The 25,994-nt window shown below is 51.5% G+C and overlaps 1 protein-coding gene across 2 annotated transcripts in view; it reads left to right on the forward strand.

Annotated features, from left to right (window-relative positions):
- TSPAN15 (tetraspanin 15) overlaps nt 1–25,994 on the forward strand; it is a 49,245-nt gene that overhangs the window by 6,401 nt on the left and 16,850 nt on the right. For both annotated transcript variants that reach the window (XM_082715316.1, XM_082715317.1), the window contains exons 2-3: nt 21,697–21,882; nt 23,062–23,136. In XM_082715316.1, the coding sequence (XP_082571442.1) occupies nt 21,697–21,882; nt 23,062–23,136 (261 nt within the window). The remainder of the gene's footprint in view (nt 1–21,696; nt 21,883–23,061; nt 23,137–25,994) is intronic.

The raw sequence follows: 25,994 nt of genomic DNA on the forward strand, positions 1-25,994 counted from the left end.
ATTAGGGAGCAAGGGGAGGAGATGAATCTTCCTTCTTTCATGGTGTGGTCAAGGAAGGAGTTTATGAGAAGCTGATATTTCAGCGGAGGTCCATGGAATGAGAGGGAGCCAGTCATAAAAAAGGCCTGTAGAGAGCATCTCAGATAGAGGGAGTAGTCAGTACAAAGGCCCAGGGGTAGGCCAGCATGGTTGAAGCAGATGTGGAAGCCTAAGAAGGGCCAGGTTGTGGGTGGAGAGGGCGGCAGGGCCTGGCCATATGAGGAGTCTGGGTCTGGGTTTCTAAAACTGGAAGTTTCCTTGTCAGGACCTTAGAGACATAGACCAAGGGCTGCTTCTGCTGTGTGATCCTGGGTAAAGGACCATCTCTCTGAGCCTTCCATACTTCTCATCTCTGGACACACTAGAGGCCTTGGGGAAGCTTCTGCAAGAGGAGAGATGCAAAGGCACCCTGTAGGGCCTTGTGTCCCTGTGGGGGGGGGTCTTGCAGAGCTCATGGGGGTGGGGGGTTGCTGGGGCTTAAGATGGGAGACCTTCTGGAGTCTGTCTTATTAGAGGAGGCTACTTTCTGCTGGGAATGCTCTGTCTGCCTAGAGCAGATGTCTGTGACTTAGCCTTGGGCTAAGTCTGACCCAGTGGGCGCACATCTGGCCTTTCTCGGGGGTGGGTCCTTCCCACCCCTCAGTTCCTGGGCTTTAGCCGTGCACCAGCAGAAATTATCACGTCATGGGCATGCACGTCCAGACAGAGGCCGTCCCAGAAGTGTCCCACAAGGCTGAGCGCTGGTCCCATCACCTGGGGCAATGGGGCCGGGAGAAGTACTTCCAGGAGCCCCGGGGCAGTATGTCCCCATGGCAGGGGATGGCAGACAGGTGGCAGGCAGAACTCAGGGTCAAGGCCTACATCACCCACTGTACCTAGCTAGGATTTAATAAAGTTGTCCCTCCACAACTCCTGTCCTCCTCTTGTTTCTGCTCTGATCATGGGTCCCCCCTTCTTGGGGATGGAAAGAGTCAAGTGGCCACTGCCATCCCTAAGGGGAGCCCAGACCTAACTGTCTGGCCACTGTTGCCTCAGTATCGCTGCTAGAGCCTCCTGGGAGCTCCTGACCTGCCCCGCCCCCATCACAGAATGTCTGCAGCTTCCCTGAGCTCTCTGCCAGCGCCCAGTGAGTGACAACCTCTCAGGGAACAGGGCTGTCTCCTCTCTCTACGCCCCAGTCCAGCCCAGCCCAGCCCAAGGGCAGGTAACCAGATCCTAGGGCAAAGGTTGGGCAGAACCAAGCCGGAGGCTGAGTTCCAAGCTGCTGCCTGAGTTCTCTGTGGCTCTACAGGGGCCATCCCTCCCGGCTGCACAGACAGCCACACAGCAGGCCTCTGTTCCCAGGGAACTGTGGCAGTCCCATTTACAGGGTGGACCCCCACTCCCCAGATAGAAAGGCTAATGGGTGGGGGGCGGGAATCCCGGAGTGGTGCTCATCGCCCTCTCTGAACGATAGGCATTGTTTCACTGGCCACCAAGTCTGAGAACCAGAGGCAGCTGCCGTGCGTGGGGTCTGGTGGCTTTCCTCCCTGCTGAAAGGAAGGGGTTGCGCCAGGTGCCCTCCACCACCCTTGGTAGTCAACATGGGGCATTTGTCCAGCTCCAGGCTAGGCCTGGGCCGGGAGGGGAAATGGAGACGACGAAGTTGTCATCTTCCCCACCCAGAGGGTCAGTCCAGGCGGAGGATGGAGCTGAAGTGGGCAGCAGCAGCCAGAAGGCACGTACCGTTCGTCGTTAGTTTCCCGTCCCCCTGGGCAGCCTGGGTTATATAGAGCATCGGACGACTTGGAGGAGGAAGAAAGGGGGCTTGGAGGACAATGAGGAGCACAGAGAGGGGGACAGACGAGCCTCAGGAGAGGGAGGGCAGTCACAGCAGAGGGAGATGGCTGGGCCTGGACACGGAGGTCAGACCTACCCCGGGGGAGGCTGGGCCTGGAGGCCATGGAGACCCAGCTCCTCTGGTAGCAGATTAGGAGACCATCACTCGGGCGATGGGTGAGGAACGAGAGTGATGGGCTGCCCGACCATGGACAGATCAGCCACCACTCTCTGGGCCTCGGTTCCCTCATCAGCGGGAAGGGGAGAACTTTGTACATCCCACGGGGGCCAGGCAGACGGGGTCATGCCTGCGGGGCTCCTCGTGGAGTGTCTTTGCAGTAAGCATTCAGTGTGGGCGCTGGGTGCTGGCGTCAGTGGGCAGGAGCCCTGTGCTCCAGGGGTGCTGGTCAGCGGGTGCTGGAGGGCACCGGAGGGATGCCGTCTGCTGCCTGCCTCACCGACACTTCGTTTTCACCTTTTTGGATCCTCAGAACAACCATGGGAGCCAGCCAGACAGGAGCACTAGTTGTGTTTTACAGCTGAGGAGACTGAAGCCCTCACCAGGGAAGTGGCAGGCACGACCCCACATTTGCATCCATCCTCCAGACCAGAACTATTCACTGTGGCCAGTGCTTGCAGTGTTGTATTTAATTTTTTCCCAAGGCGGCTTTCTCTCCCAGGGAGGCATTTGCATCTTGGCCTGCAGGGAAGTAAACATTTGTATGGAGAGGAAGAAGGTAAAGAGCTTTGGGCTGGTCAAGACTGAGGGGCTCAGAGCCCCCCTCCTTCCTGCTGGGAGAGCCTCCCTGGTACTGTGTGTGGCCTTGGACCAGTCACAGAGGCTTTCTCTGCTGTTTCTGGTCCCTTACCAGAGGATGGGCTGTGCTGGGGGCGGTGTGGTGGGACCGTGGTGGAGCTTGGGGCCAGACACCCATTCCTGTGTACCCACAGCATTCTGGGTGCTGTGATGGGCTCTGTGTGCTTGGCTGAAGGCAGAGGCCAACCCCCAGGGCTACCCCATTACAGTCTGGGGCCAAGTCCCCTAGCTGGAGTGGAGTGGGATGCTGGCTTCCTGGGCTGGTGCCACATTGTGAGTCTGGGTCACTTCCTGAGGTCGAAAGGACCTTCTAGATCAGTGGGCCTCGACTTGACTTGAGGCTTCTGGCCCTGGAGCATTTTGCACGTACCTGCCAGGCCCCATCTTCAGAGTTGACACAGTGAGTATGGGGTGGGACCTAGGCACCTCCACTTTTTTTTTTTTTTTAAAGATTTTATATATTTATTTGACAGAGAGAGAAATCACAAGTAGGCAGAGAGGCAGGCAGAGAGAGGAGGAAGCAGGCTCCTTGCTGAGCAGAGAGCCGGATGCATGGCTCAATCCCAGGACCCTGAGATCATGACCTGAGCCGAAGGGAGAGGCTTAACCTACTGTGCCACCCAGGCGCCCTGGCACCTCTACTTTTTAAACATCTCCAGATGATTCTAACGTGCAGCTTGGAGTGGAAGCCACAGCTCTGGTGGGGTGCCTGTGAGGGAACCCTGACCAGACTGGCCGGTTTCCAAGCCTCCTTTCTCTCTGTGTGAATCCTGAGTGATGTGCTGAAACTTCCCCAGCCTCCTGGACAATCTGAACAGTGTCTGTGCGCTGGGAGTTAGTGCACCGTTTGGAAGAGGCTTGCTGCTGGTGCTGGTCCCAGGACCAGAGAGAAGGGCTAGCTGGGGTTGGGGGAGGGGTCCGGGAGAGTCTACAGGCACAGCCTAGGTGAGAAGGGCCCGGGATACTGCCAGCTGGGGGAATGTGGGAGATCGCTCAGGAGGCTGGGCTTCTCCAGGGGACTGGAATATATCTGGGGAGTGGGGGTGGTCCCTAAGTTCTAGAATTTTGTTTTCCTTTTGGTTATCTGTACAACATTCTGTTCTAAAGGTAACACTTCTCTGTATTAACCTTGTAACTTAAAAAGTTTATATTCAACTGGAAGGGTATTTTTTGTGAGGCAGGGATTCACACTTGGGAGTTGAGCTATGATGATTTCCAATCCCCTAAATTATGTCTTCAGTTTGAGAACTGCTGATGCATGGGCATGGTGTTTGAAATGCTGGTTGTGATCTCGTTGATCTGCAGTTCTGACCCCTGTAGGAGAGACATGGCTAGTAGTTGCCTATCCCCATTTCCCAGATGGGAAAACAGTTTCAGATAGGTGAGATGTGTTTGTGTGGGGTCGTGGTGATGAACAAGTGACAAGTTAGTGGAAGGATGGGAATTCGATTTCTGACTCTGGCCACTAGGCTCTGCAGCGGACTGATGGACCCTCACCCCACCCAGCCCACCCTTCCACCAAAAAAAAAAAAAAGAAAGAAAGAAAAAAAAAGGTATGTTCATGTTTGCGAATGTGACCTTATTTGGAAAAGGGGGTCTTGGCAGATATAATTAGGTTCTTAACTTTGAGATGAAATCATCCTGATCACCCAGGTGTGGCTTAAGTCGAAGGTGAAGTGTCCTTGTAAGAAAAGGCAGGGCAAGCTTTGGGATAGACTCAGAGGGAAGGACCACATGGAGGCGGAGGCAAATGAGGCACCAGAAGGCGGCAGAGGCAGGGAAGGATTTCCCCCAGAGCCCCTGGAGGTCGAGAAGCCCCAGACCTCCAGACTGGCTGTTGCTGGAAGGCACCCAGCTGTTCCGGGGTAGCCTCAGCAAACTCGGGGTCTCTGAAGGCAGCTTCAAGGAACACACTCAAGCCCCCCCGTGCTCCACGAGGCTGTCTCCCTGAGGCGGGGCCCCACTGAGCAGGGCGGTGCTGAAGGCTGCGGAGACCCGGATGGGGCTTGGGGGCGGAGCAGGGCAGGCGTGGGGCGAGGCCTACCGTTCTGTCCCGCCCCTTCCCCGCCCCCCGCCCCGCCCCCGCCAGCCGAGCCGGCGGGTGGCTGCGGGATGGAAGGAGTGTAACACGGGAGGGGAATGGGAGCTAGCTCTCAGGAAGGACCTCCTGGTTCTACAAGCAGTTTCATCGAAACTGCACGCCAAGCGGGGCATAAAACCTTTGGGGTTCTCCCTCAGCCTTTCAGAACCAGAGTGTCACCTGGTACGGGGAGATTGTGACTTGGACTTCCAGCTGGGCCAAACTTCAAGGGCCACGGAGGGCACCTGGCGCAACCCCTTTCAGGGGGAGGAAATCCGCCAGACCCCACGGCAGCTGCCTCTGGTTCTCAAACTCGGTGGTCCGTGGAACAACGCCCATTGTTCGGAGGGGACGATGAGTACCGCTGGGTGATTTCCCCCCGGGTTAGCCTTTCCGTCTGGGGGATGGGGGTCCACCCTGTAAATGGGACTGCCGCTGTTCCTGGGGACAGAGGCCTGCTGTGTGGCCATCTGTGCAGCAGGGAGGGATGGTCCCTGTAGGGCCACAGAGATAGCAGTTTAGAACTCAGCCTCCGGCTTGGTTCTGCCCAACCTTTGCCCCAGGATCACTGTTTGCCTGGCCTTGTGTTGGGCTGAGGGGAGAGAGGAGCCAGCCCTGTCCCCTGAGAGGCTGTCACTGACTGGGCGCTGGCAGAGAGCTAAGGGAAGCTGCAGACATTCTGTGATGGGGGCGGGGTGGGCCAGCAGCTCTCAGGAGGCTCTGGCGGGGACATTGAGGGAGCAGTGGACAGACAGTTGGGTTCTGGGCTCCCCGTAGAGATGACAGTGGCCACTTGACTCTTTCCATCCCCGAGAAGGGGGGACCCATGATCAGAGCAGAAACAAGAGGAGGACAGGAGTTGTTCAGGGACCCTCAGTCCCTGTGACAGTGGTAGGGCCTGTTTGTCCCTGTCTTCTTTCTCCCCTGTGGACTCCTCTGGGGCTGGCCTCTCTTAGAACTGAACTTTCTGCATCTGGGAAGCCTGCCATGCTGCCCTCTGTCCAGTCTGCTCGTGCCTTCTGGATCCTCCTGTTTTGTCCTTTTAAAGCTAACAATCAATGAGCCCTCCCTCTGTATGCTAGACATTCTCTCATTTACTTGGCCAGCCACAGAAAGAGGCCTCATTATTATTGTCCCATACTACACTGAAGTAAAGAGAGGCCCAGAGAGGTTAGGGAACTTGAAAGGAAATGCCCAACGTCACTCTCCCTTGGTTCCTTTCTGTCTCTGGGGTCAGTTTCCCTTTTGGAGACTTGGGCTGTTTGGGGGGAGTTGTTGGCTCATTGGCTTGGTTACTTAGGCAGCCATCTAATGTTTCTGAGGCACTTGGGGGCCCTCCAGTTCTCCCCGAAGCTCTGCTAGAGGAGCAAGGCTCTGGGTGTAGGGATCAGCTTCCCAGGGCAGGGCCCCAGGCTCCTGCATGAAGGTCAGCTGACTGCCGCCCGGTGTGGGACAGGAGGTAGCAGGCTGGGAGTGGCACAGGGTGCTGGGACCCAGATTGACATCCGGCTTTCTGGAACTGCAGGAAGACAGAAATGGAGCTGGCATCCTTGTCCTTCGGTGTCCATCAGTGTCCTTTTAATTCTTCCATCAGGAGAGGGCATGCCAGGACGTGAGAACTCTTGTTCCTGATGAGAGAGGACAGCTTGTGGTGCAGGGAGCACTGGCCTGGGAGTCTGGAGACCCGGGTCATAGCTGCTATCCAATGGCTAGGATCCTGTGTGATCTCTTGGGAGTGACAGCCTCAATCTGGGTCTCACATTCCCATCTGCCAAGCAAGGGGGTTGGGCCAGAGACCCGTCCATCTGCTTATTCCTGGCGGTTCACAAGAGGTTTGAGGTGGTCCCTGGGGGGACATTTTATAATTTAACTGATATGCATGAAGTGTGATATGTGTGGAAGAAAATTATTACTCTCCCAAATCTATGATTTCATAGATATTGATGGGTTAGGTCAGGATTATGTTTATTTTACTAAAAAAAAGCCAATTTAAGAAATTTTTAAATTCTATTTTAAATAATTTTTATTTTATATAACTTATAATATGAAATATGATATATATCATATTTCATATGATATATTATATATGAAATATGATTATATATTATATATGATTATATATGATATATGATATAATATATAATATTATAATATATAATGCATATATGTAATATATGTATTATATATAATATATATCACATATATTATACATATATATATTATATATAATACATAATATATATGTATCACATATATATTACATATATAATACATATATATTACATATTATAAATATGATTATATATTATATGAAATATGATATATATCATATGAAATATGATATATAATACATAATATGAAATATGATATATAATACATAAATATAAAATACTAACAAAATATTTTATTTTAAAATAAATTATTTTACTTAAGCAATAGCACCTCCTGGTCACGTGTAGGCATTTAACATGGTCTTTGTTGACTTTAAAAGAAAAAAATGGGGATTCTCACTCCATGTTACAGTACCTTACAGTACCTTACAAAGGAGTTTCCCCATCTCCCAGGGTCCCCTGAGGGACCATGGGGCAGGTGTTAGCGTTCCTGGTTAATGGCAGTGCAACCAATGCTCAGAGAGGGAAGTGGCCTATCTAAGGTCACACAGCTCCTGAGTGGTGCAGGGCCTCCAGCCAGCGTGAGCTCATGGCCACGTCACACCAGCCCAGCCTCGGCGAGTGGTGGTCCGGTGGCTTTTACCTCCTCCCACAGCTGACACTTGGCACCAAGGTGGCATCGTGTTGGTTTGCTGTGTGTGTGTGTGTTCTTTCGTGCTAATTTTCTGAAAGCAGAGGATGGAATTCATCCCCTTCTGCCATCCCCCAGGCCTCTCTCCCGTGCACAGGGAGGAGCGTGTCCGGAAGCCTCGGGGTCCTGTTTCTAGTAGGCTTTCTTGGATGTATAATTGGTAGGTTCCTGTTATAACCTATATTTAGCCCCGGTTAGCAGTGAGCGAGACATCTGCTGAGGGCATTAATCCCAGGCCGCAGGAAGCTCCCTGCCCCCGGCCTCTGGTGAGCAGGCCCCTGGCTGTGGCCACAGAGACTTCCCAGGCCAAAGGGAAACTCGGACCTGTAAACAGTCTTCCTCTTGGGAATAATGGAGCTACGATCTTGCTGGTTTTCTCAACTTTTTATTGTAAAAAATTAGAATAGAGAGAAGACGAAGGAAAGAAACAAGGACACCTCAGATGGCCATCGAGCAGAATCGAAACATTCGGCCAAAGGTGCAGACATTAGGACCTTTCACTCCAAATATCCCAGGATGCATCTTCTGAAAGAGAAAAAAAAAAAAAAAGAACATCTTTGACTATAACTACCATTTTCATGCTTAGGGAAATACAAAGTCCATATTAAAATTTCTCCAATGGTCCCCAAAATATTTTTCACAGTGCATTTAAAAAAAAAAAAACAAACAAAAACCAAAATCAGGATCCAACCCTGCACAGTTCCTGAATCTCGTTTTGACAGAAAAGGTCCCAGTGCATCTGAAACGTGAGTGGAAATACCTCTGAGTCCCTGAATGTTATCTGTTCTGAAGGCCTGGGAGGACAGTTGTGTGTCACCCGCCCACCTTTGCCTGATCCACCAATCGCCCTACTGGGACCTTGCCTTCTCCTTGCTTATTAGGGAAATTCACCAAGTGGATAGGGGAAGGCTGGCTGGGACTGGATATTGATGTGATCCAGGCGTGGAGGGGGCCCGCAGGAGCTTTCGTCCCATTGGAAGCCAGACTGGGGACTCTCTGAGTGTCCACCCTGGATCACCATCCGCACATGGCTGGGCCCCATGCCAGGCCCTGGGGGAGGCGCTGGAGGTAGCTGCACAAGCCGGGGCTGGCTGCCCACATGCCCAGGCATTGCTAGGTTGTGGACGCTCCACAAACAGCCCTGTGTACGAGCAGGTTTTGGGGAAGTGAGTGTGCCCACGAGTATGTGGGAAGCAGTCTCCAGTTCCCTGGTTCTGATGCTCCCAGGAGGGTTGGCGTGGGGCGGGAGAGGCCCTTCTCTCTTGCAAGACAGAGAACCCTGGTTGCCAAGAATCCTCAAATCAGTAGTTCCGAAATCAAGTTGCGAGAGGGGAAATGAGCTTGGAAAAAAAAAAAAATTTTTTTTAACCCACAAAAATGTTGAAAGAAGAGCTTAAAGAACACTTTGCATGCCTTGGTTACCAATTGTTAGCATCTCGTATAACATCTCTCTCTCATCCCTCTCTCTCTCTCAATACAACACTTTTCTGCCAGCTGAGCTGAAGGAAAGCTGCAGGCACTGTGACCTCACCGTTAGATACTCCAGCACTCAGCTTTCCAAAAAAGGCGTTCTCCCACATGCTGCCATTGTCTCTCTGAGAGAAAAAAAAAAAAAAAAAAACACAAAACTCCGTGAACTAAAACCTCATCTCCTATGTGGTTCCTATGCAGTTGTTTCCCATATGTCCTTGGGGGTGGTTCCTTTACTCAACCAGGATGCCCTTGATGTTCACACACTGGCTTTGGCGTGACACATCTCGGGAATCCCTCGGTCTAGTCCGTCCGCACTGCCGTGATTCCTTTGACAGCTCCAGGCCAGTGACTGGCAGAGGCCAGCGCTCTGGACCCGCTTCTTGGTTTCCTTGTCCCTGGGCTCCAGCCACATGATTCTGGTACAAGCGCCACCTGGGGCTGTGGCAGGAGGTCCAGGATGCCACGTTTGTTTGGAGGCAGATGATGTCCGGCCACCCCGCTGCTGGCCCTGCCAAGCCAGCCCGCCAGCCCCCTCCACTGTCAACATGCATTTCCCCTGGATGACAAGTGTGGGATGACCCTGGATGACAAGTGTGGGAATATTCTCTTTGATGAAAGGACTTCTTTTTTTTTTTTTTAAAGATTTTATTTATTTATTTGAAAGAGAGTGACAGAGAGAGCATGAGTGGGGGAAGGGGCCGTGGGAGAGGGAGAGGGACACTCCCCATGGAGCAGGCAGCCTGATGGGGGGCTCGATCCCAGGATCCCAAGATTATAACCTGAGCCAAGGCAGACACTTAACCCACTGAGCCACCCAGGTGCCCCACAAAAGATCTTTTGAAAGCAAATCTGAGCGTCTGACTCCCTCCTTAAATTTTGAAAACAAATCTGAGCGTGTGACTCCCTCCTTAAATTATTTCAGCTAGTTCCTTATTGCTACTTCAAAATATAGCTCGGGTCTTTCCTCCTCTCTCCCAATCCCTATGCCCACCCTGGGCGAGGCCACTGCCACCTGGCATTGGGGTGACTGCAGATTCCTGACTGCTTTCCCTCTGCGCCTCCAACACCCGCCCCCAGTCTGTTCTCAGCACAACAGTCAGTCCCAGTAACTCTTTTATTATCAGAGTCGGTCAGAGGTTCCTTTGTAAACCTGCCCGCCTTCCGTGCACTCAGAGCAAAAGTCCCAGTCCTCTCAGTGGCTTCCCAGGCTCCACCTGACCTGTTCTGCCCTGCCTCTGCCCTCTGACCTCATCTTCTACACCCCACAGATGCTCTTCTGTGAGCACAGGAGCACATTGCAAGGTCTTGGAAGCTGCTTGAACATTCGTCCGTACATCACGTGGATGTTAGGGAGCCCTCCCCTACTTCAAGTTTTTGCTCAAATGTCACTTTCCCTGACTAAGCCATTTAAAATGACAGTCTCCTCCCCCAGGCTTCCCAGCCTCCTTTCCTGTTTATTTCCTTCATAACACTTATAACCGTGACATACTGTGTCCTTCTTATTTGTCTCTCCCCAGCTAGAATTTGAACTCCCCCAAAGCTGGGACTTGTGTATTTGGTTTGCTGCTATAGTTGTGTCTCCCCACACCCCCGCCGCCTCTTGTTCCCCAACTAGCTGCTCTCAGAGTGTGCTCCAGCCATCCCTGGGGGGATCCTTCCAAGGGGTTCCTGAAGTCAAAACCATTTGGAGGCCTCTTTTTATAGTGATACCAAGATGTTGCTTGCCTTCCCCACTGTCATCCTGGTGTGCTCAGTGCGGGTATTCGGGGTATGGGGCGGTGATGATGGCCGCAGACCCAGCAAGGAGCAGCTAGGAGGGTGCAGACGTCTTCCTGTCAGTCACACGCTGTTGCAAAACTGTAAAGTTCAGGGGCGTCTGGGTGGCTCAGTTATTAAGCGTCTGCCTCCGGCTCAGGTTCATGATCCCAGGGTCCTGGGATTGAGTCCTGCATTGGGCTCCTTGCTCAGCGGGAGGTCTGCTTTTCCCTCTCCCTCTCCCCACAACCCATGCTCATGTGCTCTCTCTGTCTCAAATAAATTAAAAAAAAAAAAAAATCTTTTTAAAAAAATGTAAACCTCATGCCACTGTCTTCACTCCATTTTTTTTGTGTGGGGGGAAGATATTTTATCAAAAGTACGCTATTTGTGTTAACATGTAAGTCTATTGTTATTTCTAATGAGTTAATAAATATTTAGAGTATGTCTGTTTTAATTTCTTATGTAGTCAATAATTAATAGATATCCATAAAAACAAAAACTCTAGGGTCCTCCAAATGCTTTAAGAGTTAAAAGGAGTCCTGAGATCAAAAACTTTAAGGACCACTGGCTTAAAAGTCCACTCAGTAAATCTCAGTAAACATCTCAGTAAAGAGATGTTGAAAGAATGGACATTTTGGTTTAACCTGAGAGCCTGGCCTTGGCGGTCTGGCCTCCGTGGGCCTGCCTGGCCTTCTCCCCTCCTCCAGCCACCTGTGCTTGGCTCCAGCTGTGCGGACCTGCTATCCCCCTGGCACCTTCACGGGCATCCGAAATTCAGAAATCTTTGCTTGTCTATCCCATGCATTAAACAAACTCTGCTAAGCATCACCTCCACCAGGAACCCTTGTCAGATTTCACCAGTCTTTCCTGGGAGTTAGCGTCTCCTCCTTTCCAGCCCTTCTGCACACTCTGCCCCAGGGTTTCCCTAACTCTGCTTCATTTCCTGGTATGCAGGTATGTCTTTATCAGATCGAGTTCGTTAGGGAAGGAACTAGGTCTTATCTCATTAGGCCCAGTGATTGGTATATAATAGTTTTTAATAAATGTATGTTGAATTGGTGAACTCTACCTTGGAATTCAGAAGAGACACTCCCCTTTTGCTGAATTGTACTTGGAGCAGAGTGCTTTTAAAGGGGGACGTGGTTTCTGGCCTCTATTCGAAGATGTCAGTGTTAGAACAGTACTGTGTCTTTACAGTAAGGAGGAATAACATTTCTCAGACACCATAAACTTCTGCATGGCATCCTGCTTCAGGGACACTGTGGTTCAACAGGTTACTGTGGTCCAGCCTGGGCCCCGAGAACTTTTCATATGGTTTCTGTGGGGAGAGTGTGGTCTGGGAGCTAAGCCACCAAATGTCCCGTGAACTTGTGGAACTAAGACATCTGTAGACTTTGAAGTTGTCAAAGGCAAAGATGGGGTGTGTGTTTCTGGGTCCTGCCACCATGCCCTGCAGGCAGTTGGTAATAAACACCTGGCATTATTTGGGCGTAATTAATGGGCGTAATTAATACCGTGAATAACAGTACTGGTGAGGGCTTCCCATTGTTGATTTCATAGGTGATCAGAAGTGGAGAGAGATCCCTGAAGCTGGGGTGATCTAGAAAGGCTTCCCAGGGGAGGAGGGCTTTGAGCTGAGTTTTGGCAGGTGGGTATCAGCCCCTTACTCCTTTACTATTTCCAGAAAAAACAGTTGGTGTCCTGCCCACTGTTGCTGTAGGAGACGGTGCTTGGTGGGGAGGGTGCGCCTTGGTGGAGGCTGGGGTGGGAAGGGCACCTCTGTCCCCTCTAGGGCTTTTTATCATGCTGAAGCGTGACATTCTGCACCAGGTAGGAAAATAGGGGGATCCCAGGAAAGGGGTGTTCGGGCCACCCTCCTTCTGCTGGTGGCCTGGATTCTAGGTGGGGCTGTCCTAGGAATTTCCATGTACTTCTGGAACAGTGAAGGGATTTTAGGGCTTGTAGCCAACCCACTCCCTTTTGGAGTGGGGAAACTGAGGGCTGAGAGTGAAAGGGGCTTGCCCAAGGTCACATGGGAGCTAGTGACAGACTAGGATCACCCCCAGGGCTCCTTCCAATGTATGGTACTGCTCCTTTTCCCCTTTGTCCTTTGAGCTCTTTGAGTCCCGAGCTCTAGGAGTTGAGGCAGTTTGCATTCTGTAAGGCTCCACACATGCCAGGCACTGACGCTTGAGGTCTGACTGCACACTCTCGCTTCCATCTCCAGTTCAGGAGCAAAGGGGGAAAAGATGAAGCAAGGGCCACATATATATAAAAAGCAATTTGATTCATTTTTTTCTTAGATAATAAACTACGTCTAACATTAAAAATAAGAAACATGAAACACTTGAGTGTAGAGACAGCCCTTCATTTACATATGGCCAACTCAGCGGGGTGACCCTTGGCAAGAGGGGGCCACGGGGCCTCAGCGCCCTCTGCACCCATGTGGGACCGTCCTTCGTCCTTCCTTCCCCTCCCCACTGCCCTTCCCCGCCCCACCCACTCCTGTTCAGGCAGCTGCCTCCCTTTTTCCTTTCTTTTCTTTCCTTCTTTCTTTCTTTCTTTCTTTCTTTCTTTCTTTCTTTCTTTCTTTCTTTCTTTTTTTTTTTTTTTTTAAAGATTTTATTTATTTGAGGGGCACCTGGGTGGCTCAGTGGGTTAAAGCCTCTGCCTTCGGCTCAGGTCATGGTCTCAGGGTCCTGAGATTGAGCCCCGCATTGGGCTCTCTGCTCAGCAGGGAGCCTGTTTCCCTTCCTCTCTCTCTGTCTGCCTCTCTGCCTACTTGTGATCTCTGTCTGCCGAATACATAAATAAAAAATCTTAAAAAAATTTTTTTTATTTATTTGAGAGAGAGAGAGAGAGAACACAAGAAAGGGGAGCAGCAGGGGCAGGAGAGAAACCGTCTTCCCACTGAGCAGAGAGCCCGATGAAAGGCTCGATCCCAGGACCCCAGGATCATGACTGAGCTGAAGGCAGATGCGTAACCGGCTGAGCCACTCAGTGCCTCGGCAGTGGCCTCCTTTACAGGTGTTCCTTTCAGCAGACCAGAGGGTCAGGGAGAAGTGAGACCACAGGAGGCCTCCACCTACCCCCAGCCCTGTCCCTGAAGTTCCTCTTAGCTTCACTTTGGGTTGTTTCTGGGAAAAACCCCAGGCCAGTGGAAGAATCGAGGTTGCCTGGCTCAGTACCTCGTGAGCATATGTATGTTCTGAAAGACTCCTAGGACCTGAACTGGAGACTGATGTCTAGGACAAAGCCCCCTTGTCACCCTTGTGAGCCCGTGTCTCCTTTTAAAAGGCCCGAGAGGTGGGGATGACCAGCCACATTCTCCACTCCTGCCAGCAGCCCACAGCCCCGAGTGGGAGAGTGACAGCGGTCCCTGGACACTGTGTGCTGCAGGGGAAGGCACTCTTGGGCCAGAGGCGGAGGGTAACCAGTGGTGGTTTGACCCAAGGTATGCTCCCGAGTGGGCACCCGAGCAGGAAGCACCCGCAGACCCAGAGCTCTTCCTCCTGAGGAGCCCCAAGCCCAGATCCCAGTCTCCATACCCCATTCCTCGTCTCTCAGCGAGAGCTCCATCCATAGGCCCAGGACACTGCCTGCCCTGACCAGAGCTGGGGGACTTCCTGTCCCCAGTGCCAGGCCCACCCACCCAGGAAGCATTCCAGGCTTCTTGTGCTGATGGGCCTCTGTTAATGAGCCCGCCCCTGGAGGAGATCTGGGAAGATAATCACTCAGATGCCCTGGGAACACAGCCCTGGGGGGCAGCTTCTGGCGCTCTTGGTTCTGACATAGTGAAGGGGTCGGGGAGTGAGAGGTCTGGAGAAGGAGGCAAAAGAAAACCAGGGAGAGGGGTGTGCTGTGGCTGCTCTTAACTCTCCTCTTCCCCTTGGCTCTTTCCCTGTTTTCAGACGAACCACAAGTCACTGATCCGTAGGCCTTGGAACGCTCAGTTCTAGAAGGCCATCACCCGAGTTTCTTCTCTGGGCTTATGGACCTCTGAAGCAAGAGCCTGTCTCAGATTCACTCCTCCAGCAGGTTCTCTGGGCCAGTGGTCCCTACACTCGTGGAGGGCCCAGTGATGGGAAGTCAAACTCCCTTGCAGCCTTCTGGGCTTGGCTCTAGTGGGGGCATGCTCTGCTGTCCCAGGAGGAAGTAATTCTGCCTCTTGTCTCAGAATATCCTTATCGGTTATCTGTTTTACCACTTCCCACCTGTCTGCCCCCAAACTTCCTCAGGAGAGTCCCAGCTGGGTCAGCTCTTACCCACCCACAGTGCTTGGTACATGTGGGGAGTTCTTGATTAGAAATTCCATTCTCCGCCCTGCCTGAGACTGCTGGACCTCCCAGCTCAGCTCTTGCATAGCCTGGAAAGTGCTGTGTGCGTTTAGGAGTCTTTGAAATCAAGCTTCTCTAACTGTTAGCAACAGGAGGGGAAGAAAAACAGACTGGTGTACCCACCTTGTTTCCTAGAGGTTTGTTTTCCAGAGGCCACATTTGCCACCCCTGGACCTAGCTGGGGGGCCCTCCGGCCTTCCTGAGGCCTTTCCCCATTTCTGCCCAAAAATCTCGAAGGGGACAGAGAGCACCATTCATAGAGAAGTCATAATAAAGAAGACGCAAAGAAGGAATAAGGCTTGCTCACGGGCAGGAGGCTCTGATAGGGATGCCGGTCCTCCCCAAAGTGAGCCACAGTGTGACCCGGTCGAACTCAGCAGGTTTTTTCTTGGAATTTGATTAGGTGACTCTAAAATGTATCCTCGAGACTCAAGGTCCAAGGATATGTAGCCACTTCCAAAGAAGACAGGAAGGGACGTGGCCTTCAGATGCCCAGACGTGTTTTGAAGCTGTACTTCAGAGTGGGAAGGTTTGTTTGGGGATTGCTGGACTGATCGAGGGAGGAGTAAGGAGCCACAAACAGACCTAAGCATATGTGGGAACCTAGTGTGTGACAGTGGGGTCACGCCAGATCAGCGGGGACAGAACTGGGTAGTCAATGGTGCTTATGACATTATAAGCGAAAGTGGACTGTGTCACAGAGCGTCACGGACCAAGGAATGCAATTAACCAGGTTCTTTGCACCTGATGTCCATATTTTGTTAAAAGAAGGGAGTCCTGTCCAGGGTCAGGGCAGAGTTGACAGCAAATTACCGGTGACAAAGGCCAGAGACTGGCTCCTTTGCTGGCAGCAGGTGACAGCAGCTGCTGCTTTCCCAAGGGGCTGGCTTTGACTTGAAGTTGGGAGGAGCCCATTCTGCAAGCATGGGCTGCCCGTGGCAGTGGCTGGGGCCAGGGTAGGGGGGCTGGGTTCCAGGACCAGAGAGCTTGGAACTGCCCTGTGGCCCTAGAAGTGGGTCTGGAGGAGACAGAGCAGACCCTCTATCAGTCTGGGTTGGGAGCACTGCCAGGGCCTTCTGCATCAGGCCGGACCTGTTTTCTTTGGGCGCAAGAGGAGTGGGACAACATGAAATGAACTTTCTTGGGCCAAATGGGAGAAGAGACTCTTTTCTGCCAAATGAGGTCAGTGAAGATGAATTGAACCCTCTCCAGCTAGTGACTGAATGATTAGGGGCCATGGTTTCTAAATAAGGGTGGTCACTGTGACTTCAGAAAGGAGCATTGTGGAGAGCGTCGAGGGACAGCATCCAATGGGGGACATCTAGCGCTGTGCTATCCCACACAGTGGCCCCCTAGCTACCTGTGGCCATGTTTAAATTAATCACAGTGAAATGAAATTAAAAATGTCATTCTTGGGGTGCCTTGGTGGCTCAGTCATCAAGTGTCCACCTTGGGCTCAGATCATGATCCCAGGGCCCTGGCTCTGCATTGGGCTCTCTGCTCAGCGGGAAGCCTGCTTCTCCCTCTTCCACTCCCCCTGCTTGTGCGCCCTCTCTCGATGTGTCTCTCTCTGTCAAATAAATAAACAAAAAGTCTTTTAAAAAAAGCAGCTCCTTGGGCACACAAGTCACATTTCAAGAGCTGGCTTGCCGCACGTGGCAGGTGCAGACGGGAGTCAGCGTCATCGCAGCACCTGCCCGGGCAGCACTGCTCTGCTCGTGATTACTTTGTATTTTGCCAGGACATTTTGGACCCCTTCTCTCCAGGTCTTCTCGAAAGCCCTGTCTGGAGGCCTTAGCGGTGGGTCAGGCAGACAGGCTTTTGGTGGGGAATCCTGACTCTGTCTCTCCTACACTCTGGGTCCCTGGGTTTAGATGAGCGCCTGGGCTGGAACATGAGACCAGTTCTTTCTTGGGTGTGGGAGGGGTGTGAAGGTTAAGGAGGGTGATGCGGGTCTAGCATTCGCGGGCTCCTGTGCGACATCATCTCTCAGTAAGTGGCAGCAGGCTTTATTATTTCACAGGTGACAAATGAGCCCCAAAGGAGACAGGGCCAGGAACACTGAGCTGATAATGGAGGCCCAGAATGCCAGCTCCTATCTCTTGTCTCATCTCTGCTTCTCCTTCTGTGCAGGAGATAAGCTGGTATGGGCATGCCAAGGAGGGGTGGCCATCTGCCCAGGCACAGGCAGGATGGGGCTAGGGCAGAAGGGCTGATGGATATGAGGTCCGGATGTAGGAGTCCTGCCAACACCATCTGATTTAGTCTCTCTGGGGCCCTGGAGTTTAGCGAGTTCCTACCTTCTTTAAAAGCTAGAAACTCAGGAAGGTGTTTTATTGGGGGCCCGACAGAGAACTCAGGAGCCTCAAGTGCCTCATGAACTCGTTCCAGAATGAAGCAGTTCCTGGGACCTTCCAGGAAACACTGACTCCTCCAGGAAGCCCACCCTGATTTCCTTCTATTCCCTGTCTCCCCTCCCCTTTCTTTGAATCCCCAGCTCCTTCTGCCCCTCTCTGTGGTAGGAACTGCAGCTTGCTTCCCCACACAGACTAGGGAATCTTCACATTTTTGGTGTCAGAAACATTTCAGCTGGAGGCTAGCAAAAGTAAAGATACAACTTTTTTTTCTATTCCCAGTTCAAAGACCTGCCGAATTCCATCCATCGGACTGTAGAGGTCATTTCCAGCCTCTCTGACCCCTATCTTATGCCAGTCTTACTCCTATCTAGTCTTGTGACTCCTATGACCTCCAGGTCTGGAACATAGTCGGTGACTAGTGTGTGCCTTTTAGGGTGAAAATGTTGTGAGATTTGCCCCAGCTGGGGATGAGCCAGCAGACCGGTGGCCAGATGCTTCCGGGAGGAGGAGACACAGATGCTGGAATGCCTCCCAGGGCCTCCTGCTTCCAGCATCCCTATGAAGCTGGGCCTTTCCCTGTAGGGGAGGAAGGGCTGCTTCCTAGCTGGAGGGCTCCACAGGATCCTTCAGGCTGGTTTATGCTGGGCCACAGGGCTCCTGAGCAGCTTGTTGAAGATGCCACAGGGTTTGCAAACCCTGGGGCTTTGGGCCTGGGCTGGGGTCTGCCAGGGGCATCCCCTGCTTGGCCCCAGATGGGCATGGCCATGTGCCCGCCCACCCCTCCCTCCCAGCCCTGTCTAGCTGAAGTTGCAAGACAAATGGGCCATTTGCTATTGGCTGGGACTGGAGTGGTCTCCCGCAGCCTTGGGGAAAGGCTATAATTAGCAGAGAGTTCTGGGTGGGATTGAATGCTCACCCTGACAGTTAATTTTATACTCAAATGCAAACATAAACTGATGTCATTGAAGATGTAAATATCATTGGAAATGTTGAAGTTCCTGGGAGGGGTACAGCTGTCTCTCCCCATGCCCATGGCCCCCTGAGCTCTTGAGGGAGGAGCCCAGAGCAGTGTGTGCTGTGTCCCTCAGGGCTTGTCGGGCTGGACCAGGAGAAACACGTGTGTGATGGTTCAGTTTTCACAGTGCGGGGGGAGTCGGGATGCTTTTGCCACAGGAGTATTTCCTGTGGCTTTAGTGGCCTGGGAATGTTGCAAGGCTGACGAGCAAGGAAAATGCAATGCTTTGCACCAGGAAGGAGAGCACACCAAAGGAAGTATCGTTTCCTTTGGGCAAGGCCATCCTGGAGTGGGTCCCGGGGCTCTAGGGAGCTTGTAAAAATAGAAGGAGCCACTTTATGCCTTTATGGAGAGGGCTGGGGCCAATTCTGCTTTGGTGTTTTGGAGGTGGTTTCCAAAGCAGGCTACCTTAGCCCAGAAGCATAGCCTTAGGCGGGCATGAGCAAGGGACAGAGGCTAAGGGCTCTCCTGCCCAGAAGACTTTTTTTTTTTCTTTAAAATGGGAAACACAAAATTCTCAGAAGTAAATGGAATTAGTTTTGAAAATTTATGATGTAATCTCGTTGGGTTAGTGACAGCATAAGAATGACACTTCACCCAGAGGATAAACCCCTCCTCTGTCGCCCGCATGTACACTGTGTCCTTACATATTTAATTCAGTCCCTGCCTGCGCTCTCAAGACTTCCATCTGTCTGTCTGTCCGTCTGTATGGGGTCCTTTTTAACCATGATCTTCAGCTTTGGGGTGGAGGGATTCTGGGCTCCGCATCTGGTTCAGGGTTAGGGTTGAGCGAGCGATTCCTTAGAAGTCCGGTAATTCAGAAAGGCCAGAAGGGACTGTTTTTCAGCTGCTTAGTCTTGTTCTAGGCTGGCCTTGTACAATGATCTCACCTTGTTCTGAGTTTTGGAGTGTGAACTGACCAGATAGCTTCTGATCAATCTAGCTCAGTCAAAGGTAGACTTTACTTTCTGGGGTCACCATTTTCCTATAGAAAGAAAGTTTCATGAGAGAGAGAGAGAGAGAGAGAGAGAGAGTGTGTGTGTGTGTGTGTGTGTGTGTGTGTTCTGGCTTATAAATTTAAACATTCACCCAAGTGGGTACTTTTTTTTTTTTCAAGTGGGTACTTTCGATGACATCATTTCTTGCATGGTTTTCCTGATATAGTCAACTTGTCCCTGGGGGAACAGCTTCCTGGCCATCCTCTGTTATCCGGTGTTTCTAAGTAAGCTCATTCTGTTTGACTTTTGGCATCCTGGCCACTTGTCAAAGCTTCGGAAAAAGCAGGCACTTCCCTTTCCCCAGGATGGTCTCAGTGCTCTTCAGAAGGAAGTCAAGGGCATCTATTTGGAGGGCACATCAGAGCCAATTTAAGGCCATTAAGGAACTGGAGAGGCAGCCTCCTTGGTGTTCTGGCTGTTGACTCTAGTATATCTCACCAACATCCTGTCGGTATTACCCCTCACTTCCTTTGCTCGGACCTTAGCTAGCCTCGCTGCGGCTCTGGTTATTGTCCCACACCACCATCTCCTGGTGGGGAAGCCCAGCGTATCTCGTGATGTGTCCTTGCCCTCAGGAAGCGTGGCAGGGAAACTCAGAATCCTTGGACAGGCAGGAGAAGGGGTACACAACGTCAGACAGACCCAAGGGGGTTGACTGGGAAGTCTGGCTCACATCCACTCAGTACACATGGGTTGTAAGCCCTGACTATTCTTCCTAAATGTCAAGACTGTCCTGATGCTGGAGATACCCCAAACAGTTGGAAAATCCCTCCTGACATGGAGCTTAGAGTCTCATGGGGAAAGACAAATAATTACAAAGCAGAAGAAAAAAGCAGCCTGTTGAATACTGGTCAGGGCAGAAGAGAAAAATAAAGTGGGGAATGGGATCGGCAGTTTCAGGGGGAAGGATTTTCTACTTTTAAATAAGATGGCCCCAGGGAAAGCCTCACCAAGCAGCTGACAAGTGAGCAAAGACAAGAGGGAGCTGAGGGAGTGAACCCTGTGGATGTCAGGAGGAAGAGCAGTCTAGGCAGTGGGAGCAGCCTGAGCAAAGGCCCTGGGGTGGTGCCTTTAGTGTGTTCCACCAGCAATAAGGAGCCTAGTGCTGCAAAAGCCGAGTGAGGGAGGGAAGGCAGGGAGAGGTGAGCTCAGATAGGTCCTGTGGGAGTGTCATCTGTGCTTAGGGTTGTGGCTTTCATTCTCAGCACACAGAGAACCCGCCTGCTCTGTAAGGGTTTGCCTGGTCACTCTGTGTAGAGAATGGGCAAAGGGACCAGCCGGGACACTACAGTGGGATCCTAGGGCAGCAGTGTAGCCCCAGACTCATCTCAGGCTCAGGAGTGGTGTCAGCTGATAAAATTCCTTGAAAATTTAGTACAAGACTTTTAGGTTGAGAGACAAGAGGGGCCCTCCAAAGAGCTTTGTGACCTGGTTTTTCCTGACACAGTGCAACTCAGTCATCTTGCCACTGTTGGGAAAGTTGATCAACAAGGAATTTGACTTCAAAATCCCCTCAAAATTCCACCCTCGCCAGCCCTCTGCCTTCCTGAGGGTCCTCGTGTAAATACATTCCACATTTAGGGGGGTGCATGCTGCAGCTCTGAAATGTCCCCGGGGTGGGGGGGGGTGGGGAGGAACCTGCCTGTGTCACAGGCATCCCAGGGGCCCCAAGCTCCTGGGTACTGTCCTCTAAAGAGGGTCTTGCTTGGGCTGCCCGTGTGCTTCAACCACAGAAATTCATTTCCTCACGGCTCTGGAGGCTAGAAGGCCAAGTTCAAGGTCTGAGAGGGTCGTTTCTCCTGAGGCCTCTCTCTTCGTTGTGCAAATGGCCTCCTTCTCTCCGGATCCTCAAATGCTCTCCCCTCTGTGTGTGTCTGTGGCCTGATCTCTTCTTCTTATAAGGACACCAGTCCTACGGGATTAAGGTCCACCCATATGAGCTCATTTTAACTTAATTACCGCTTTAAAGGCTCTATCTCCAAATATAGTCACATTCTGAGGTACTTGGGGCTGGGGGGAGTGAGGAGTGCAGCGTCTGAACTTTGCGGGGGGCACAGTTCAGCCCATAGCAGGTTCCCTCGTGTATGGTCATCGGGGGTGAGCCCCCCATGGCGGGCACCAGAGCCCCCCATGAGCTCTTTGTAGGATAACCAAGTGACTGCCAGTCTCTCTTCTCTCTCACTCCCCGCTTTTTTGCTGCAGCTGATCGGAGCCCTCGTCCTGTCGGTGGGCATCTATGCGGAGGTGGAGAGGCAGAAATATAAAACCCTTGAAAGTGCCTTTCTGGCCCCAGCCATCATCCTCATCCTCCTGGGGGTCATCATGTTCATTGTCTCCTTCATTGGCGTGCTGGCTTCCCTCCGTGACAACCTGTGCCTTCTCCAAGCGGTGAGTGGGCCCCGGGTGCCCCTCAACCAGTGGGCGGGGGCAGGAGTTCCCTGGAGAGCTGGCGAGACTGCCCCAGGGCCCCTGGGAAGCCCGTTTTTTCCAGGCCTTGCCTCAAACCAGACTTTCTAGAGGGTTTTCTGGATCAGCCTACCTGTTCACGTTGGCCCGAGAGAGACCAGCCGCTTTGGCGGGTCAAGTCTGATCTGGATACTCTTGTCCTATTTAAACTGTGTTGCTCCCGCCTCTCCAGTGCAAGTGGGAGAAACCACACTGGAATGGGAGCTAGCAAACCCCAAAAATGTTGGTGGTGAGTCAGTCACTGGCTCACGTAATGAGCAAACCCATGTTGGCGCCATGGCTTAGACCTTGGGCTCTCTCTTTCTATTGCCGCCTCCCTGTCCTCAGGCTGTCTTTGCAAGGGTCACCCGCAGCCTCAGACCCATCCACTCTGGATTGAGAGGATCTTTCCTGGTAACCCTGGTATGGGGTTACCCCTGCTTGGGCCAAGTCCTTGCCCTGGGGTCAGCCCCACCGAGCTGCCTTTCTCTGAAGTGAGGAATGGCTCCCCAAAGCTGGGGGGACTGGGTTGGCAGATCTGTTCATTCTGCAACCACATGTCTGTTTGACCTCAGTGTCGTCCCTCACGTGGGAAGCTGCTCAGAGCCTGAACAAGCAGCTACTGGGGCTGCCTGAGGCCGGAAGTTGCTGACATCAGTTTGGACAACAGCTGCCCTGTGATAAGGGGCGGGGGGCGGGGGTATGTGTCCCTCAAGCCTCAGACATTGCATCACCCACTCTGAGGGGGTCTGGGAAGTGGCTTCTGAGGGGCTCTGCGGGCAGAGCTGGAGATGCCGCTCCCGCCTTCCCGTCGGGCCAGGCCTGCATCTGGGGCAGCTGCAGTGAGGACCCGCTGTCCTCACGGCGGTGCTGGTGATGGCAAAGGGGTGTTTTTCCACCCAGAGTCTGCTGAGGACGCCTAAGACAACCCTCCACGGCCATCTGGCCCAGACAGCTGAGTCACCCTTCCTGACTGTGGACCGGCTCTAGAGATGGGTTTTCCCGGGGACTATCTGTCCACATCCTGTGTCCTCACAGGAAGAAGGAGCAAAAGGACTTGACCTTGGAGCAAATGGCCCTTTGCTTGCCCCTCTCAGTGAATTTCTGAATTTTGTTTTTCAGTTCATGTACATCCTTGGGATTTGCCTCATAATTGAGCTCATCGGTGGCGTGGTAGCCTTGATCTTCCGGAACCAGGTGGGTCTCTGATGCGGGTGTCAGCCACGTGTGTATGCTGGGCACCCATGTGCGTGTCCTGGGCTATGAACTGGGGTGTGCTTAGAGCAGGGCAGGTAATTCCTTGTGGAATGTCCATTCCACTGGGGAGATGGGCACTGAACGAGTAAACCAGAAAACAGGAACACAGAAAAGGTGACAGGTACGTGCCTGGGGCAGATGAGGGAATGAGGTGAGGCACAGGGGTAATGGAGGTCCAAGCACGGGGGACCACTGAGACAGAAAGGAGCTTGGCAGATCTGTGGACCAGTGTGCAGGCCACTGGGCTGAAGCAGGTGAGTGATAGGGAGGGACAGAAGGCAAAGTCGGAAAGGGTCACCAGGGCAGATCTTGAAGGTCCTCAGAGGCCATGGTTTTGGGGGCTCAGAATTTTTTCTAAAGGTAGTAGGAAGCCTTTGGAGAGTTTTGCCAGAAAGTGATGTGATCTGCTTTACAGTTTACTCGCTACTGAGTGGAGAATGGACAGTAGGGAGGCAGCAGGGCTGTGGGGGGACCAGCTGGAGGCTGTGGCTGTCGTCCAGGGAGGAGGGGATGATGGCTTGGTCCTGGAAGAGTTGGAAGAATCAGGGACCCTTTGAGGTGAGGTTCTTGGGACTTCTGGTCTCCAACTCCTTCTGTTGCTGGCTGTGTGTGCCTCATACTGGCTGTGTGACCTTGGGCAAGTCATTTAGCCCCTCAGATCCTCAGGTTCCCAGGGGATTACGATTCCTCCCTCACAGGGCTTTGTGTGAGAATTTGAGGAGAGAATGCTTGCGATGTGGTTATGGCCCCTGGCAGACCCTTGTTACATAACAACTCCTCTGTCCTGGAGCCTGGAGAGAGAAGAAACTTGCCCAAGGTCCCACAAGAACCTAGTGGCTGTGTGGGGTTGACTTCCAACCCAAGGCTCTGTGATTTCTTTCATAATCTCATTCCTTTGCCTTCGTCCTGGCTTTGGTGTTGGAGGTGGGGCGTGGGGAGCACGGTGAGTTTGTGTAAGTTCTGTTCCGTCTGTCCGCTCCCCTGCCTCCAGCTCGCTCCATCCAGACAGCTTGGTTCCTGGCACCCTTGGGCATTCTGCTGAGCAGGTGCTGGAGTGCTGTGGCCACGTTGTCTCTCTTGTTGGAGGCTGAGCCCAGGGCAGCCATTGCTATCCTAGACACAGGGGTGTACAGAGACCTCCAATGACCTGGTCTTTGACTCCTGCCAAACTCCCCGTGGGTGCAGCTGCATCCCCGCCTGGGAGCGGGGAGCAGGGGAGCACCTAAAACACAGGCCTGTCTACGCCCCTGGAGTCCAGCGGTCTTCTTCCCATTTTATGAACTACAGGAGACAGGTAGGGAGAGTCCCATCATATCAATAGAGTCAGTGAGGCACAGAGTGGTTAGGAAGCCCTTCCCAGGGCACACAGCAAGACAGAGGCAGCTCAGTCTTTGGTTTCAGTTCTCTTTTCCTTTACTGAGGTGTGATTGACAAGTAAACTTGCAGCATGTTTAAACTTATAAGCTGATGATGCGGTATACATATACATTGTGAAATGATCTCCACGATCAAGTTAAATAACATGTCCATCACCTCACATGGGAACTTTCCTTTTAGTGAGAATGTTCCAGATCTATCCTCAGCAAATTTCAAGTGTATTATACAGTATTAGCTAGAGCCACTCTGTGTACAACAGAACTTATTCACTGTATAACTGAGAGTTTTGTACCCTTGGCCAACATCTCCCTATTTCCCACCCCTAGCCCCTGCTAGTCACCACTCTACTCTCTGGCTTTATGGGTTTGACTCCCCCCCAACATTTTTTTTTAAGATTCCACATTACAAGTGTTACCCTGTGGTATTTGTCTTTTCTGTCTGGCTTATTTCACTCAGCGTAATGGCCTCACGGTTGATCCCTGTTGTCACAAATGGCAGGATTTCCTTCCCTTTTCATGCCTAAATAATATTCTAGCATGTGTGTATGCAATGGACAGATATACAATACAGTATAAAAATAAAAATATATAAATACGTTTTACATTTTTTCATTTCTTTATCCATTCATCTGTGAATAGACACTCAAATTGTTTCCATTCCTTGGCTATGGTGAGTAATGCTGCCTCATACCATGTGTATATATTCCCACAAGTGGGATTGCTGGGTCATATGGCATATAGTTCCATTTTGAAATTTTGGAGGAAACTTCATAGTGTTTCCCATAACGGTTGTAGCAATTTATAGCCCCACCAACAGCGTACAAAGCTTTCTTTTTCTCCCCTCTAATATTTGTTATCTTTTGTCTTTTTGGTAATAGCCATTCAAATTGGCAGTAGGTGAGATCTCATTGTGGTTTGATTGGCATTTCCCTGATGATGAATGATATTGAGCATCTTTTCATATACCTGTTGGCTATCTCTGACTCCTCGGGAAAAATATCTATTTAGTTCCTCACCCTATTTTAAATCAGATTATTTGTTTTTGTCATTGTCTTTTGACATTCAGTTGTAAGGTTTCCTTATACATTTTTTTCCCTCATACATTTTGGATATTAACTTCTTAAAAGATACATGGTTTACAAATATTTTCTCTCATTCTGTAGGTTGCCTTTTCATTTTTTTGTTTCTCTCCTTTGCCGTGCAGAGACTCTTTAGTTTAATGTAGTCCCACTTGTTTATTTTTGCCTTTGTTGCCTGTGCTTTTGGTGTCAGATCCAAGAAATCATTGCCATGACCAATGTCTGGGATTTTTTCCCCCCTATGCTTTCTTGGAAGAGTTTTATAGTTCCAGGTCTTGTCTTTAAGTCTTTTATCCATTTTGAGTTTATTTTTTTGTATGATAAAAGATAACGGTCCAGTTTA

Source organism: Mustela nivalis (assembly GCF_964662115.1).
Source record: "Mustela nivalis genome assembly, chromosome: 2".
Classification (NCBI taxonomy): domain Eukaryota; kingdom Metazoa; phylum Chordata; class Mammalia; order Carnivora; family Mustelidae; genus Mustela; species Mustela nivalis.